The 16,727-nt window shown below is 43.1% G+C and overlaps 2 protein-coding genes across 5 annotated transcripts in view; one reads left to right on the forward strand and one right to left on the reverse strand.

Annotated features, from left to right (window-relative positions):
• LRBA (LPS responsive beige-like anchor protein) overlaps positions 1-16,727 on the reverse strand; it is a 375,341-nt gene that overhangs the window by 161,946 nt on the left and 196,668 nt on the right. For all 4 annotated transcript variants that reach the window (XM_042049819.1, XM_042049817.1, XM_042049818.1 and 1 more), the window contains 3 exons: positions 16,200-16,324; positions 8,804-8,950; positions 6,056-6,192 (listed from right to left, as the gene is read on the reverse strand). In XM_042049819.1, coding sequence (XP_041905753.1) covers positions 6,056-6,192; positions 8,804-8,950; positions 16,200-16,324 — 409 coding nt within the window. The remainder of the gene's footprint in view (positions 1-6,055; positions 6,193-8,803; positions 8,951-16,199; positions 16,325-16,727) is intronic.
• MAB21L2 (mab-21 like 2) lies at positions 82-2,702 on the forward strand. The gene has a single exon (XM_042049824.1). It carries the CDS (start codon positions 1,112-1,114, stop codon positions 2,189-2,191), a length of 1,080 nt encoding a protein of 359 aa, XP_041905758.1. The 5' UTR covers positions 82-1,111; the 3' UTR covers positions 2,192-2,702.

The following is a 16,727-nucleotide window of genomic DNA, read 5'->3' on the forward strand; positions in this document are numbered from 1 at the left end:
GACAGCTCGGCGGCGATTGGCGGCGCGGCCCCGCCCCGCGCCCGCGCGCGGCCCCATTCATAAACTACGGGGCCCGGCGGCAGCGCCGCGAGAGAGACGCGGGCACACGGCGCGGCAGGAGCAGAGCGAGAGGCGCGGACAGTGAGAGCCTCGGCGCGTACTTCCAGGGGTGGGGAGGGGGAGGAGAAGCCATCCCGGGCACGCCAGCTACGCCCTCCTCCCGCTCAGGATAAAACACAGTCTGTGCAAAGAAAACAAAAAAAACCAAACAACAACTCCTCTCCATACAATCTCTCTCACAACAATCTATGTAGAGCTGCAGGACGGGAATGAGAGATCACAGACCAAGTGCACCCGTCTGCGCGTAAAGATAGAGACAGCCACAGAGCCGGGTTCAGCCAACGCCTCCAGCAGGAAAAGGGAAATCAACAACACCCCCTGACAGTCTGAGCGAGCGGCAGCCAAACTCATGCACATCTCTGGCGGTGCCACGGACTGAAAGAGAGAGAGAGAGGCAGACAGACAGACAGACACAGAGTTCACTCTTCCGCTGTGGGCATTACTCGCATTCTTCTCCTCCTCTCGTACCGTGTGCGGTTTTAAACTTCGCCGCCGACCGGCTTTTCTGCGGGGACCTTCTGCGAGTCCTGGGGAAGTTTGTTTGTTGTTTTGGGGTTTTTTTCCATGAACTATTGAAACGGCATTTTTGTCGCTGCGCGGGGGGGTGGGCGCCTGAGCGCAGAGGCAGCCCAGACTTCCCTGCCCCCATCGCCATCCAAAACTTTGCGCTCCGGGAGCCCGTGGGGGCTGCCCGCCGCTCCGGCACCGGCTCCGGCATCACCACCACCACCGCCGCCCAGCCCGCACCGGCCCGCTCCTCCTCCTTCTCCTCCTCGCCGGGGCAGCGCTGGGCTTCGCTCCTTTGTGCTTCGCCGCCCTCCCCGATTTCTTTAATTGCTCTCACTGGCGCGCCGCTGCCGCCTTCTTCCCGGAGGCGGTGGGGGTCTGCGATTTGGCTGGTGCCCTCCGCAAAGCTGCAGCCACCGCTAAAGCATTGGATCCCTCAACGTACTGCGAGAGCCCGGTGTACAGCCCGGACCTGTGCCCCAACATGATCGCCGCGCAGGCCAAGCTGGTCTACCAGCTCAACAAATACTACACGGAGCGCTGCCAGGCGCGCAAGGCGGCCATCGCCAAGACCATCCGGGAGGTGTGCAAGGTCGTGTCGGACGTGCTGAAGGAGGTGGAGGTGCAGGAACCGCGCTTCATCAGCTCCCTAAGCGAGATCGACGCCCGCTACGAGGGCCTGGAGGTGATCTCGCCCACCGAGTTCGAGGTGGTGCTCTACCTCAACCAGATGGGCGTCTTCAACTTCGTGGACGACGGCTCCCTGCCGGGCTGCGCCGTGCTCAAGCTGAGTGACGGCCGCAAGCGCAGCATGTCCCTCTGGGTGGAGTTCATCACCGCCTCGGGCTACCTGTCCGCCCGCAAGATCCGCTCCCGCTTCCAGACGCTGGTGGCCCAGGCCGTGGACAAGTGCAGCTACCGGGATGTGGTGAAGATGATCGCGGACACGAGCGAGGTGAAGCTCCGCATTCGGGAGCGGTATGTGGTGCAGATCACGCCCGCCTTCAAGTGCACCGGGATCTGGCCGCGCAGCGCGGCGCAGTGGCCCATGCCCCACATCCCCTGGCCCGGCCCCAACCGGGTGGCGGAGGTGAAGGCGGAGGGCTTCAACCTGCTCTCCAAGGAGTGCTACTCGCTGACGGGCAAGCAGAGCTCGGCCGAGAGCGACGCGTGGGTGCTGCAGTTCGGCGAGGCCGAGAACCGGCTGCTGATGGGCGGCTGCCGGAACAAGTGCCTGTCGGTGCTGAAGACGCTGCGCGACCGGCACCTGGAGCTGCCCGGGCAGCCCCTCAACAACTACCACATGAAGACGCTGCTGCTGTACGAGTGCGAGAAGCACCCGCGGGAGACCGACTGGGACGAGGCGTGCCTGGGCGACCGGCTGAACGGCATCCTCCTGCAGCTCATCTCCTGCCTGCAGTGCCGGCGCTGCCCCCACTACTTCCTGCCCAACCTAGACCTCTTTCAGGGCAAACCCCACTCGGCCCTGGAAAGCGCTGCCAAACAGACCTGGAGGCTAGCCAGAGAAATCCTCACCAATCCCAAAAGCCTCGACAAGCTATAGGGTTAACACCCCCGCGCACAAAAACTCGCCCTCCGTAAACAACAACAGCGCCTAAAAAACTTTATATTTAACGCGAACGACGACGGAAAGAGGCGGCGAAAGACACGCGCCCCCGCCAGCCCCCCCACCCACCTGCAGCTCGGCCTTTAAAAACCTGCCGACGGTTTTCCCGGCATAAACTCTCACCGCCTTGCACGGAAGAAGGGAAGAACCTCTCTCCTCCTGTCCTCCAATGTGAATTTTTAAAAAGTCACAAAAAGAAGCGATCGGACTTTTGCAACTTCAAAACGAAACCCGAAAGGTACATTTTCCAATCCATGTATAGTCCTTTTCTTATGCTCTCTTGTTTGCCTGAATGTTGTCACCAAGTGAAAAAATTATTTAACTATATGTACAAATCTCCCTTTTAAAAAGTTTTACTGACGTTAAATGTATTTCGGTGCCAAGGTCAGATTATGTGCCCCAAAACTGACTTGTTGCAAATAGTAATAAAAATATTACTTTAACTTTACGCTGACTTTTTGTGAATGGTTCTTAAATTCAGGCAAGTAGATTCTTTCTGAACCTCAGAAGGAATTTTTTTAAAAGAAACGAAAACACGAGATATAAAGATAGGCTAAACGCAACACCTAGCCCAAGCCTTAGCTCAGCATATTGACTGATGTTTTCTAAACCTCCCTCTAGTTTCCATTAAAAAAAAAAAAAAGTGCATCTATGAAAAAAAAAATTTATCTATTCTGTAGTTCAGCATGTGACAACATCTGCTATGTTTCTATTACCTTAAGCTTCTGTTCTAAATCTTGGAATATATGGAGCATCGCACAGCAGCTCGCCACAGTTTAGTCAGAATTACAGCATGCCTTTTCCTACCCTACAGTCAGGTTTTTTCCCTTTTTTTTTTCATTATAGTATTCTTTCCTTCTATTTTCCCCCGGTAAATCTCGGGCGCTGCATTTTGTTTTTAAAATCCATCGCTGTTTGCTTTCGCTTCCCAGAGCAAACGCACTATCCATTTGACTTTGACACGAAGGAAGTATAGATCTACCCTGAATAATTAATGCGATTTAGAGCAACCGGTCGATATTTTTTTTAAACAAACATTTGTTTTTGCCCAGATTTTTAAGTACAGCATAAAACAGGACCGCAGCATAGTCAGACGGGGAGATAAGCAGGAACCCGTCAGGAAACCACCCGATCCTACACTGGCACCCGGGCGCTCTCTGCCGATCTCCTTCCCTGCCCGAGCCCCCTCTCCCAAAACGAAGCTCTGCCTGATTCCTCGTAGCGATTTCGCTTTAAGCTTGCTCGGGACCACTGAGAAATACTGGTAGGATTTTTATCAGGAAAGCATTCCTAAGATTTAAAAATGTTAGCATTACCCGCTCGAGCTGCCCGAAAAATTGCAACGCCGGCTCGGAGCATTTCGAGCAAGTTTTCATGTCCTTTCGTGGGCGGGGGGAGGTAAAAAAATGTTAAGTTCTTGCCCCAAAGGACTATTTTCGTTTCTTTTTGGACGGAGATGGAAAGAAATAACCATTTCAACTTGAGCTGCTTTTGCCTTTAAGTTTAGAAACGAAATTCTCGCTGGCGGCAGCAGCCGGGGCGATGGAGCGGGGCGCGCGGGGCCACCCTGCCCTGCGGAGCGGGCACACCCCGGCCCCGGCCCCGCCGCTGCGTCCGCAGCCCCTCCACCCCCGGCTGAGTTCCACAAGTCTTTTGTGGAGCCATCCGAGCGCTTTCCACAGCGCTGATCCCGGATCACCTGGCAGAACGGGCTTAGCCCGCGGGGCTACCCTTTCCTTCCCAAAACAGCCCGGAGCCCGCGTATAAACTCTGATCGTATCGCTGCCGATGCTATCGCTACCTAAGGCAGGTTTTCCTTCAGGAACTTGTCACAATGTTTTCTTTGCAGCAGTTTAGACAAATATACAGGGAACTTAAATTTATCAAACAGATGAAGCCTCATTAATTAAACAGGCCTACTGAGTTTACAGCGGATCAGTTGCTGGGGCTTTCTTTTTTTTTTTTTTTCTTCCAAGGGGCATTTTTCACAGCAGCCCGTCATTGCTATCAAGGTACCTTGACTTCAGCACAGGGTGGGGCAGGGAGGCGTTAATGCTTGAAAAGAAGCTGTTTTGTAAGCTTACTTAGTTTTTAAAATAAAATTATTCAGACCTAATTTTTAGCTACCCCCCCCACCCCTGAGACATTAAAAAAGGTCTTTTTTTTTTTTTTAATTTTAAGACCTCCAGCTAAAGCAACATCACAAGCAGAATGTAAGAGGTGTAGCCAGTATTTCATGTAACCAACTCCTGTTATGAGAACTCTAAGAAAATCTCTCAGATACAGAATAAAAGGTAGAGTCAAACCAAACCAGAATGCTTGCTCACAGTTAAGAAAACAACCTCTACAAAATACTGGAAAACAGGAGAAAAGGAGGCTAACTATATGTTATATGTCCATGTTCCCACAAAACACATAACAGGAATAGTAAGAATTAGTAACTGTACTCAAAGTCCCTGTGTGCTAAACATGAAAACCAAAAATTCAGATCTGTAAGACTTCTCTCATGCTAATATAATACAAAGTAGAACATTTTAGATGGAAAATGCAATACAGTAACGTATCAAACTAACTTTACATTTACATTTATATCCTTTTCATCATTAAGAGGCATTTTTTAGTTAAATGTGGGGGGGTTTAGTTAAACGTAATGGAAAGAGTAAGCATATAAAAATCTTAAGCGCTATCTCACACTTAAAATAACTTCCAATATATTTCAAAAATTCTTCAGGACCAAAAGAAAAGCTAAATCTCATTTATGATATCACATAAAATCACAATTCTAGTTAATTGCTTATATTAAAATCTAGCTCTAACAATCCGAGAGCATTGCTTTTCAAAATAAATTTTTTCCCTGATAGGATTTGATACTCCCAGCTTTCAGACCCACCGATGCCACTTCTAATACAGACGAGCAATTTACTCAATAGGAACAAAGAACTGAACTGGTGCTTAACACACAAGGTATTCTCCCTACAGACAAGCAGAAAACCTCTACTTCTTCCAGCAGTACCCTTCACAAAGAAATTATTACCCCTGTTAAACATTAGGCAGGTATTTAAAAAACCAAGAGCCATGACTATGCTTAAGCTGTGAGAATATTTACCAGTTGTGTCCTACCTTTGAAATGTTGCTGTAACACCGTAGAAAACATTCAACTGCAACCTTATTAAGCTAATTGCACAATATGCTCTCTTTGAAACTGGAATTTTACTGAAGGTTACTAATTTTAACCAAAAGACAAGTAATCAAGCAACTCGGAGCAAATAAAGTTTGTGGAAATTAGCATGTCAGCTCAGAAACATCTTTTAGGAGGGCAATTATGTTTTATGCTTAAGCACAATAAATAATAACGGGCCCTGTAAAACGTGTTATGGAGTAAGTAATATGACAGAAGCACTGCAAACTTAGGAGTGTGGGAAGTTCAGTGCTGTTTTACACTGACATTAGCTAAAAACAGGAAAGTAAAACCAAGTATTTGGGCTCAAAGCCTCGCTGAACTTCCCTGTATTCACACAGGCCTGCGATTTGAGATGTCTTTATTTCAGACATGTCTCCCTGGAGCTTTATTCGCAGCAAGCTAATTAACATTCAAGTAGGGTTGAATTGTGGGAGGGGGAGAAAAAGGAGCAGGAAAGGAGGTGTCACCTATGTGAAGTTCAGTAACATATATGGTCAGTTGCAAAGTTATTAAAGCAGCAACACTGCAGACCAATGGAGGTAAAGGAAGTCAAGTGAAGAATTAAAGGTCCTGGGTAATTTGTCATCATCTCTCAGAGCTCAGGGTCAGTGATCTCTTACCTTTGGGTCGATTTTCTTAAAACTAGGATCTTCTTCATCCACCTCAAAGTAGAGCTCAGAAACAGTGATGGAAAGAGTGCCTTTCACTACTACTGAGGGTGCCACAAGCTGAGCTGGTGTGCTGAGGGCCACCGGACCTGCCAAAGTGGGAAAAAACCAACGATGTTCAAACCAAAAAGAATGCGAGGACAAATTATTCACTTTTCAGGCCAAGAACATTAAAATAAAGCGAAGAGCATAGCTCTTCCTTAAAGAGCAAACCCCTTTTTGTCCTGGAAAAGAACATATGTAACAGATTTGCAGAGTCTCTGTACTGCCGAACACTAAAGCAGCTGCAATTGCAAACTGCTGCATACATTACACAGAGCTGGCTTTAGCATGGCAGTCTTCAGCTTTTACTCAGACCCATTTTCTGTCCAAGAAACTCCAAGAGTTGCACACCTTCTGCTACATGAAGCATAGAGAGTGCACACATGAACACTTGAAACCTTACTGCTCTTCAATTGCTGGGAAGTTTTGATAGCATTTCACGAAGACAAACACAGCAGTCAAGGCTCAATGTTGTCTAACTGCAAAGTTTTCCCTCATGGATGCTGGAGATCTATTGTTAAGGTTACACAATGTTATAGAGCCTAAAGTAAAATGTTTTAAAGATGCTTTTGATTCCATGTTAAATATTGTTCAAGGATTCCATACAGTGTTAGTGTAGCTCGGGGACTGTGGGAGTAAACAGCTGGAGGGTTGGTTTCCAACTGAATGAATTTTTATTGGAATAATCACATCTCCACAGGGCTTATCACAGGGACAAATCAGACTACTACTGAAAACAATAGGTTCAGCATAGATGTGACAATGCAGAACCTATCATATTAACTATCACATACGGAAAGAAAACAGGTTAGGTTTGTCATCCAGCTGATTAAGAGGCAAGGAAATGAAGTTACTCGGCTGCAGTATTATCTGACTTTTGTAAAACAGTGGAAGATACTAAAGTGACATAGACAATTTTGTTTTAATAAAGCATCTATAAATGAGGTACACACGTTCAGGTAATCAATGTGAGAATAACTGACAAAAAATTCAGATGAATTGTCATTTCCATCGATTGTTAGGAGGGTGATGGTCCTTAATCTCACATCAATCTCAATGTGTGCCACTAGGACAAAAGAAGAGATGCTCTGCTGAGATCAGAGCAGCTTTGCCCTCTATTCCCAACGTACAAATACATTGTGTCTGCAGATGGGCATGAGATAGCTGCGGAACTGCCATGATTTCCCAAAGCTCACCCCCACAAATGGATGAAATAAGCAGCTATGTGTTCTTTTGCTGTCTCCCTTTGCCCCCTGTACATTAGCATGTAATCCAGAGGAGAAATAACATTTTTTCAATCACTCGCAGACATTCAATTACAGGGCAAGCAGACAGCTGCAGAAGCTGGGGCAGTCCAGGTCCTGTAGAAGACCCCTGACAATTTCCACTTCATTTCTAACCCACACCACTTTATTAGTGAGGATTACTTCTTAATCCTATTGCCATTGTCAAGATTATATAATTAAACTCCCCTTTCACCTCCATTACAGTATGAATGTATTACTCGAACCAATGAATGAATAATAGAAGGAAACATGGAGAAGGCTGTTGAGAAGGAAGCTCATGGTAGAAAGGCAAAAATAAAAGATTCATATAGAAAAATGCCTTTGCATCATTCTCCCATTACTTTATTTTACTTTACTCATCCTATGCAGGTTTTCTTTTTCCTTATGCTGCATTTTTCGCTTTGCTTTTTTTGTTTAATTAAAAAAAAAAAAAAAAGAGTGGAATGCAATTCAGGGATGAGCAAAATACCAATAAATAATCACTTCCAGCATTTTCAGTGAATTATCATATGCATGATCCATATAAATGTAAGAGTATACTACCAGCTTCTCAGGGAACCAGAATTATCCAATAAATGACATTTTTCTCTAAGTTAAGTGTATGTGGAATACCAGATGAGAAGGAAAAGAACACAGAGAAGTTTGCATTCTCCCTGTAAAACCAGTGTTCCTCATATAACAATTGGGACACTTTATAACTCCCAGTCTCTGAAACACTGGTTACTCTGGTTTTACATTCTGAACTGTACAGAAATGGGCCCACTCCACTGAGACTGCAACATCAGCAAAGGTTGCATGTGACTATGTAAAATTAATTAAGTTGAATGATCTGAAGTACTATTTCTTTAAGAAAAAAAAAAAAAAGAAGTCTAATAAGACTGTGGTCTGTGGAGAAAGAACTTCAGTGGGGGAACGTCAAGGGGTTTAAAGGAGTTAAATCCAGCGAGCGTACAAATCCTTTACATGCAAGTAAATAACCAGTATGTACAATTTTATAGACTTAGGAAAAAAAATAAAGGTCTCCAAAGCCTTAAATTACAGATAACTTGCCTAATTGTCCACTAGGTCTAATGATTTGAGTGGAATGAGGTCAAGAAAACAAAGGCAGTCCTTTTCAAAGTAGAGCTATTTTCTATAAGGAAGGTTTTCTAGAATAGGTATCTACTGCAGAAGCAAGAAAGTTATAAAAGGCAGAGAAAGAAAACACACAACTCTCCTCAAATAAACCTTCAGTATCTGAGGTGCACAGAAAATTATCTTAATGACCCAGCTATAGGAAGTGTGCTAATTATCAGTGATTCACTGCAGAGATGAGGAGATGAGAACTTCAACAGTAAAGAAGCTGAGGAGAAAATTAGATAGGTGACATTACCTGTCAAGTTCTCCACTTCTCTTTCCTCCATGAATGACATGATATCGTCATCCCCTTCCAAGAGAATCTCGCTTTCTGAGTTCTGGTTTCCTAAAACTTGACTCTTGATGGACTGCTTTCCTTTGACAAGTATATCCTCATCAGGAGCTGAAATGAGACACAGTACTGTCTGGCAGGTCTCAGTGACAAAGGAGTGTAATTTTTTTTTATTATTATTTTTTTTTTAAATGTAAGTTCAGGAAGAAAACTGTTTAGGACTAGCTGTGGGAAGTACATTTCTTAATCCTCTGTTAGGACACATCTAGTTTTAATCCTATTAAGCCTGCTCAAAATTATCCAGTGCTCTCTGCAGCATTTAACTCTATTTCAAGTGTTTATGACAGCAGACTCCCTTCCCCTGCAGCCTTCCTTGGGAAGGAGGCTGGAGGCGGGTCCCGGCTCCCCTGTGTGTCACCCTGACCCCCAAACCCACGCTCCAAGGACACGGGACCGCCGCCGCGACGACACCGAGCACGGCCCTGGGAACACGAGCAGCAGGACGAGGCCGGGAGCGGCGGGACCCGCCCGGGGCAGCGCAACAGGCGGCCCCGGCCCGCAGCCGACGGGGCAGCTCCTGCCGCATCCCGCCGGGAAAATCCCCGGGAGCGGGGAAAAAGGCGGAGGGAGCCCTGGAGCTCCCACCCCGCATCCCCTCCCGTTCGCGGCAAGCCGACTTCGTGAGGCAGATTCTGCCCCCAGCCCTCCATGCCCGGGGGCGGGGGGCAGAATCTGCCCCGGGATCGCGGCTGGAGTCGGAGAACAGCCTGCACCTGCTTCCAAGGGGCACAGCCACCCGCGGCCCCGGCCTCGCACGGGGCATTTCTGGGCGCACGCCGGGATTTTCGGGGTGGAAGGGAAGCGGCCAAGCAGCTCGTTTTGCTCGGAGCGCGTGTTCCGCCCCGCACACGGTCACCGGGCCGGTAAATGTGTCCCCGCCGTGCCCGGGCAGCGACATTCCCGGCCCGCACGGCCCCGGCAGCGCCGCGGAACCCGGGAGCGCTGCCAGCGCCTCCCGGCACTGCCGCCTCGAAATCTGTTTTATTTAAATCACCACCTCAAAGCAGCAGCAGAAAAAGGAACAAAAATAAAAAAAAAAGGGGGAGGGGGGGTAAAAAATTAAAAAAGAAAAAAGTAGGAAAAAAAAAAGGGGGGGGGGGGGAGAAAGAGATAATTACTCCCTCTATATGTAAGTTTTGCTGTGGTAATGCCAAAACACAGCAGTGTATGTGTCCGGTTTTGGGGTTGTTTTTTTTTTTTTTTTTAAAGTTGGAAATTAAAATACTGTTTCTTAAAAGATATACTGAGAATACCCATGGCACAGCCGTGTTTGAAAAACATTCACCAAACACATCAGGACCAACTAACTTCAACACACTGGTGGCTGCTCGCTCTGATTGCTGCCACACTTGATTTGAAGTTCCACGGGCTTCCTCTAAAAGTATGCTAATCTGCAAACATTTACAGAAGGCAGCGACTCTCCGGTGGCAATATATAAAGTTTGAATTGTTTAAGTAAATATATGCATGTAAATTGCAAATAATAAAACTTTTCAATTCAGTGGAAAAGTAAAACAGAAATCCACTCACCAAAAAGAAAAAAAAAAACCCCACAAAACCAAAACTCAAAGTATAAAAACCCCATCACAACAACAACAAAAAACCCCAAATGACCAAATACTGGTTTTGATTCAGGCCTTGACCTTACAAAAAAATCCAAACAACAACAAAAAGCAAACACAAACCCTCACCTCAAACCAAACAAACAAAAACACAAATAAAGGAAATTTAACTTGTCATACAATATAAAATGCAATTTATATGTGGTCCTTTTGCCCTAGCAGTATCTGTCACTTGTAAGAAAGCCTTAAAAAAAATACTGTAAAGCTTTAACTGCATAGAACAAACAAAATCTCACTTTCTTGCAAAATATGCTCATGTAAATAATGGTAACTCAGATTCTGGAGTTGTTCAATGTGAGTTGAAAAACCTTCTTGTCATGGAAAATATGCGGCTGATATTTAGGAAGGTTTTCCTGTAATTAACTCCCCCTTGAGGATTTTCAGTTAGCAGCAGTAAAATTACCATCAGTGTACTAACACACACCACATGCACTCTTACTCACTGCCCTACCAGCACTCTCTTGAAGATCAAAAAAAGTAAAATAGAACAAAACCACCTCAGGATGAAGTCCAAGATAATTTATTATTTTCCTTTTTTTTTTCTTTTTGGTCCTTCCTTTTTTTTTTTTCTTTTAATGCAGGCAAACCATATTTGTTGTTCCAAAAACCTCATCTGCACTGTACACAGCTGCCATTTTTTGCTTCCTCTGCTAGAATCTGTTATACTGAAGATGCTGATTTCAAACTAGCCCTCTGCCTATTCTTATTTAAGATCGAATTCAGAGCCAAGATCAAAGGTTAATACTTTTATACTCAGTACAACTTGTCCAAAATGTTACTATGCCCTTCAGTCTTTAAGAAAAAATAAAATCAATACAACAGCTTCCAAACCAAAGATGACTGGATAACAGAAATATTGCCCTATCTTTTTCACTTATTCAGATTTTAATTCTTTCCCCAGCTACCGATACTATGCTGATTCAAACCCATATGTATGTGCCTTTTTCAAAATCAGATTTTAGACCATAAATTTAGTCCATTTTTGTAAATTTTTGTCATCTCTTTGCATATGACGCTAGCTACCAAAATCTCCTGGCACACATGAAACGTGTGTTAAACTTAAATACAGCTTAAATACAGGCACAGGAAGATGCCTGTCTACACACCTGCAGACACCAGCTACTGGAAAGCAATGAGACATCACAGTCTGAACCAGAATCTGCTCCTTCTGTACTGATGTGAATAAAGCACTACCTCTGCAACCAACACAGTCGTGCTCACATGAGTACCTGCACGGAACAGAATACATTCCACATGGATTCACCTGTTCTTCTGTGGAAAAATGCACTTATGTAGGTAGGCCATGGGCTAGTTCTCTCTATATATTTACTGATTAGAGATATACATGATGGAGCATGACACCATGTGACAACTCCATTCCCACATAAGCACAGACATATTACACTGGATTTCATATTTCAGGTCACAAACCCTGCAGCTCCCACACACCTTTCCAAGATCAAGATCTCCAGGCACAGCCTATGTATTGCCCTAAACCCAACAGCCAGCACACAACTTCATTACTATAACTCATTTGTGTAATTCCATGCAATCCTTCCCAGCCCACTCTGTGAGACTCAGCTTCATCAAGAAGTTTTTGCAAATGGATCTCTGCATCTCTGGATCTCTGCATCTGCAGTGAGTTGTGTTTATTTTTGCTTGGGTGCAAAAGTAACAGTTTGTCTTACATTGCTGACCAAGCTTAAGGCATTCCTAGAATGACAGATTATTTTAAAGTGTTTGTCTACAACTTAAACTTATATGCAAAATACAGCTTTTAAAAGCCATTTGAGAAATAAAGTATCAGAAAGCACGATACAGGGTTTTTGTTAGTTTTTTTAAAACTGGTAATTATACCAGGAAAAGCAACTCAAAGAAAAGGTGCATTAAAAAAACCCTTACTATGTTGGGGTTTTTTTGGAAAGGGCCCCCAGAAGCTTCCCTCTACTCTCCCTATTTATTTAAAAACATAACAATGGAAAAACCAATGACTTTCAAACCAAGTTTTTTAAGCATAATTTTTAAGACTTCTTTTTCATCCTTCTTGTTGAGGCAAACCAAACTAACCAGTCAACTGCAGTACTGGGGATGACCAGCTGCTGGTCCCTTGGAGCTACAAAGCCCTGAACTCCACCTATTGCCTCGATGGAAATGCTACAGACTGTTTTAATCCCCCTCTCCCCACATTTTTAAGAAACATCAATTAAAACCCCCAATAAATCACTTGTTAAAAAGCTTGATAAGGTACTTTCTAGCAGCTAAAGATTCCCTCACAAAATATTGCATTTTGGGGTAAATTTCAAAACACCAACAGGTTTACTCTTTTTTCCCCTTCACATTTATACAAGCATTTTGGTTCCATTTCTAAACAGTAGGTGACAGGAAGAACAGAAAAGAGTTAACTCCTTCCATCCCAAACTTTCTACCACAGCACCTTCACCTCTCTTTCCTTTCCCCACAATACACCATTAGACTGACTTTTATAAATAGCCAGTTTGGAAGGATCTTTTTTTTTTCACCCTTTTCCCTTTGAAAAATTACCTAAAGCCTTTTTTTCCCAAGCAAGTTAATGTGAACTTGGGAATGGCAATTAAATTGTCAGAATTAAAAAATTTGTTTTTAACTAGAAGGTAGCCAGAAGTATAGTCATGGGGCTGGTATTGATTGTCTGAACAGAGAACATTAGTCTTCAGGTATTTATTCTGCCACCTCTGCACCAGAGGTTCTCCTCCAAATCAAATCAATCCTTGGGAAAGATTGGTTCTTGCTACTAAGACACATAACTAGGCTGCAACAGATCTGACTGTTGTTGTTCTCTCTAGGTTTTACTGAACAATATCTGGGCTTCCAATTGTTTCTGAATCATTTTCACAGTTGCAAATTGGGATGATTCCTGCACTGTGAGTTCTCTGGGGTGGAGAATACATCTGGTTGTATTTGAAAGACAACAAACAGTTGATAATGTGTATCCTCTAATAGAAGTGAGCTAAAATCCATGTTATCAAGCATGGTTACTGCTTGTACTATTCCATTATTTATGCATTATTTTCCCCTGCCTCCCTTTTGGCAAAATCTCTTACGTCCAATTTCAGGTTTTGGTCTGTGATTTTTTGAAAAAAACCTTAAATAGGCAGTAGGGAACTTTTTACATATGATCTAAAAATGCTTTTGCTTCAGAGGCATGTATAATTAATTGAAATGGAATAATTAATGGTAAATTATTGATATGAAATCATAACATACTGAGGCAAATACTCTGCGAATCCTAGGGATATCTACATCATGAAAGTCTGGTTTCAAAAAATCTGAGAACAATTGGAAATTCTAAGATTAAATTGGTTAATATTATAAGTTTATAAACACAATTCAGAAAGAAATGGATCAAGTGGCCACTCCAGTTGATCTTTCTGACAACTGTATCTTTTAGAAGTCATAAAAAAAAAAACCCCCAAACAAAACAAAAAACAAAAACAAACAAACAAACAAAAAAAAAACACCCCAAGAAAGCCAAACCCAAAATGAAAAAATAAAAATCCCAACTATCTTTGCATTCCTGTACGTTATATATAGTTTCCAGTTGAATTTGTACTTTGGTCATCTCTCTTACACCTTGCCAGTGGAAGGTCTTGGAAGAAGACAGTTACATGTGTACACACAGTTAGGCAGAGAGCATCTATAATTTCAGAAGTCACATTAAATAATGACTTAGGGTAAACTAAAATCTTCACTGGTTAGATAAAAAACCAGAAGGACAACAGATAACAAAGGCAGTATGAAAACTCAGAACAAAACAACATCAGGAAATTAAATATAATACAAGACTGTTACGGATGTCAGAATCCGAATAGAAAGGCAGACAGAAAACAATTAGGTCTATTTAAATTACCAGGGTTAGTTACCAGCTATGCCTATTAGCTACTTATGAAATAGGGCTACTTTTACTCCCTCTTCCTTTCTATTGACCAAAACTGTTGTCCTGTCAATCACAAACTGATTATAAACCACAGCCCTTGAAATACAGCATGGATTCAAGAAAATATCACATTATTATGAAATATGAATAATTGCATTACTGTGTTAACTTACGGAAGAGTAAGTTATGCAAATCTAAATGGTTGCTCTAAATATTTTTCAGTAAAAAGAAAGATATTTTTAAAATTTTGATAAACAGTATAAATATAAAATAAAACAAAATACAAGCAGAATACATCAAACTGTGACAAGATCTATTTAACTTAGAAGTACACATAATATTAAAGGGGGGGCAGTTGTTGTTCATCCATGGAGTATTAAACAGAAAAAACCTTAGTGTCCTAAAGTCCATGGTGTAGGAACAACACATAATATTAAGAACAACAAGCCCCAGAGCAAAAAGAGGGTTAATTAATTCTACATCTTGTTCCTCTTTCTATAGCCAAAGATGTAGGCTCTACAAACATTGCTTTCAGATCACTTTATTGACTATTCTCTGTATGGTCATTTATTTCAGAGGACTGATGTCACATTTGGCATTATATCAGCTGACATATTGTAGACATTTTCTTCCAGAAATGGCTCTTTAAGGCTGAGTGCAAGAGGTTAAGACGCCTGACGGAAACCAACTTTACGACAGTGATGTTGTTCTACATTCATACAACACCCTTAACAATCTAAAATTAGCATAAAATGTATCCCTCCACACAGTTCGTGTGTGCATACATAGGCACATATGCATACAGTAATTCACAAGCTAAAAAAGAAAAAAAAAACCAAACTAAATTTAAATTACTTGTTCCATGACATGTGCCTTCAAGGTGAAGAGTACTCAGCTTTAATTATAAGCAAATTATTTTTAAATGCAAGATTTTTCTACCTTATCATTGTACCCTCATGAGATACCAAAGACACAAAATTCTGTACTAAACTCCAAAGTTCACTGGCTTTGGGTGTGGTTTTGTTTGGTTGGTTATATTTCAATTTACTATAGAATTCTCAAACTGATTATTGTATTAGTTCTGTAAATAGATTCCCCTCTAGAATGGACACAGCATCTTATAACTGACTGATCCCAGGTTATAAAATGAGGAGTAATAACTGTTAAAAAAACCAATCTCCTTTTTTAAAATCCTCATTACCATTTTGCTGTTTGAACAATACTTTACACATCAGCATTTGCTACTGTTTAGTCCGTATCAAATTCTTGCAGAAAAACTCAAGGACTTAAACACAAGCAGAGGCACAGTTTAGCCTGTAGAAGTGTTACTTTTCTTTTGATACGTCTGTAACAATAGGCAGACATATGCTAACTGAAATAATCGCTGTGGATTTCTGAACAGGAAAAAAATCTTCTTCTGAAGTTACTGAGGTATAAGCAGGTAATTTACACAGAAGTCTGTCCAGGGATTAATGGCAAAATTGCATCCACTTTTCTTCAGCCTAGTAAGGACTGTAATTGTTGTATGCAAGGTATGCACAATGTGCCAGCCCAGCTAAGACGGAAAGAAGGGGCTCAGCAAACACCAGCGTTGCTGCTGTGAAGGAATCCCAGGCTATCTCTGTATGGAAAACACGCCTGAAACGCAACGCCAAAAGGCTTTGCTTTGGGACCATTTGCTAGCATCCTACAAGGACGAAGGTCTAGCCTTTCCCACCACGGCCTGTAACCTGCTGCTGGTGGCAGGAGGCAGATTTTACACTGACCATGCTCTCCGGCTGCCCTGAGTGTCGCTTCAGGATGTGTCGATCCGAGGGGGTTACGCACAAATCGTCGCCGGCGCCGCAAGTCATCTTCCCAGTAGTCGAGGCGCCAGAACTCACGAGGACGACTACAATGAAACAGAGGAGCCACATATGTTAGCAATTATCAACCAGCATGGTAGCGCTGAATTTCTGCATAAAGCTCTCCTTGTCTGCACTGCTTTTGCCTTTTTTTTTTTTAACCTCCCCCCCTTTCTGCAATCTTTTACTTAGGTATGTCCTTGAAAATAACAATATCACCTTCCAGTCTAAGGAACTCCTTTCCCTTTTTTCTTGGAAGGTGAAATGAGCACTAAATACATCATTTTGAAATGAATTGCTGACAGTGTGATCAGTTTCCCCACACTCTAGTGGCATGTGCTCCGATTTCAGCCTCATTTCAGCCTCAGCAGGGCACCTTTCTCAGTGACTGCATTTATAAACCAGAATAGGGAAAAGGCTATTATAAATATGGTATAGCATTACCTATAT

The sequence above is a fragment of the Corvus kubaryi genome, unplaced genomic scaffold, assembly GCF_017639235.1.
Source record: "Corvus kubaryi isolate FWS band 111438036 unplaced genomic scaffold, C.kubaryi_AGA036_p1.0 71, whole genome shotgun sequence".
NCBI classification, from domain to species: domain Eukaryota; kingdom Metazoa; phylum Chordata; class Aves; order Passeriformes; family Corvidae; genus Corvus; species Corvus kubaryi.

Bases quoted from the DNA above. Each gene is read 5' to 3' on its own strand.
- MAB21L2 (XM_042049824.1), top strand. From the start codon at position 1,112: ATGATCGCCGCGCAGGCCAAGCTGGTCTACCAGCTCAACAAATACTAC.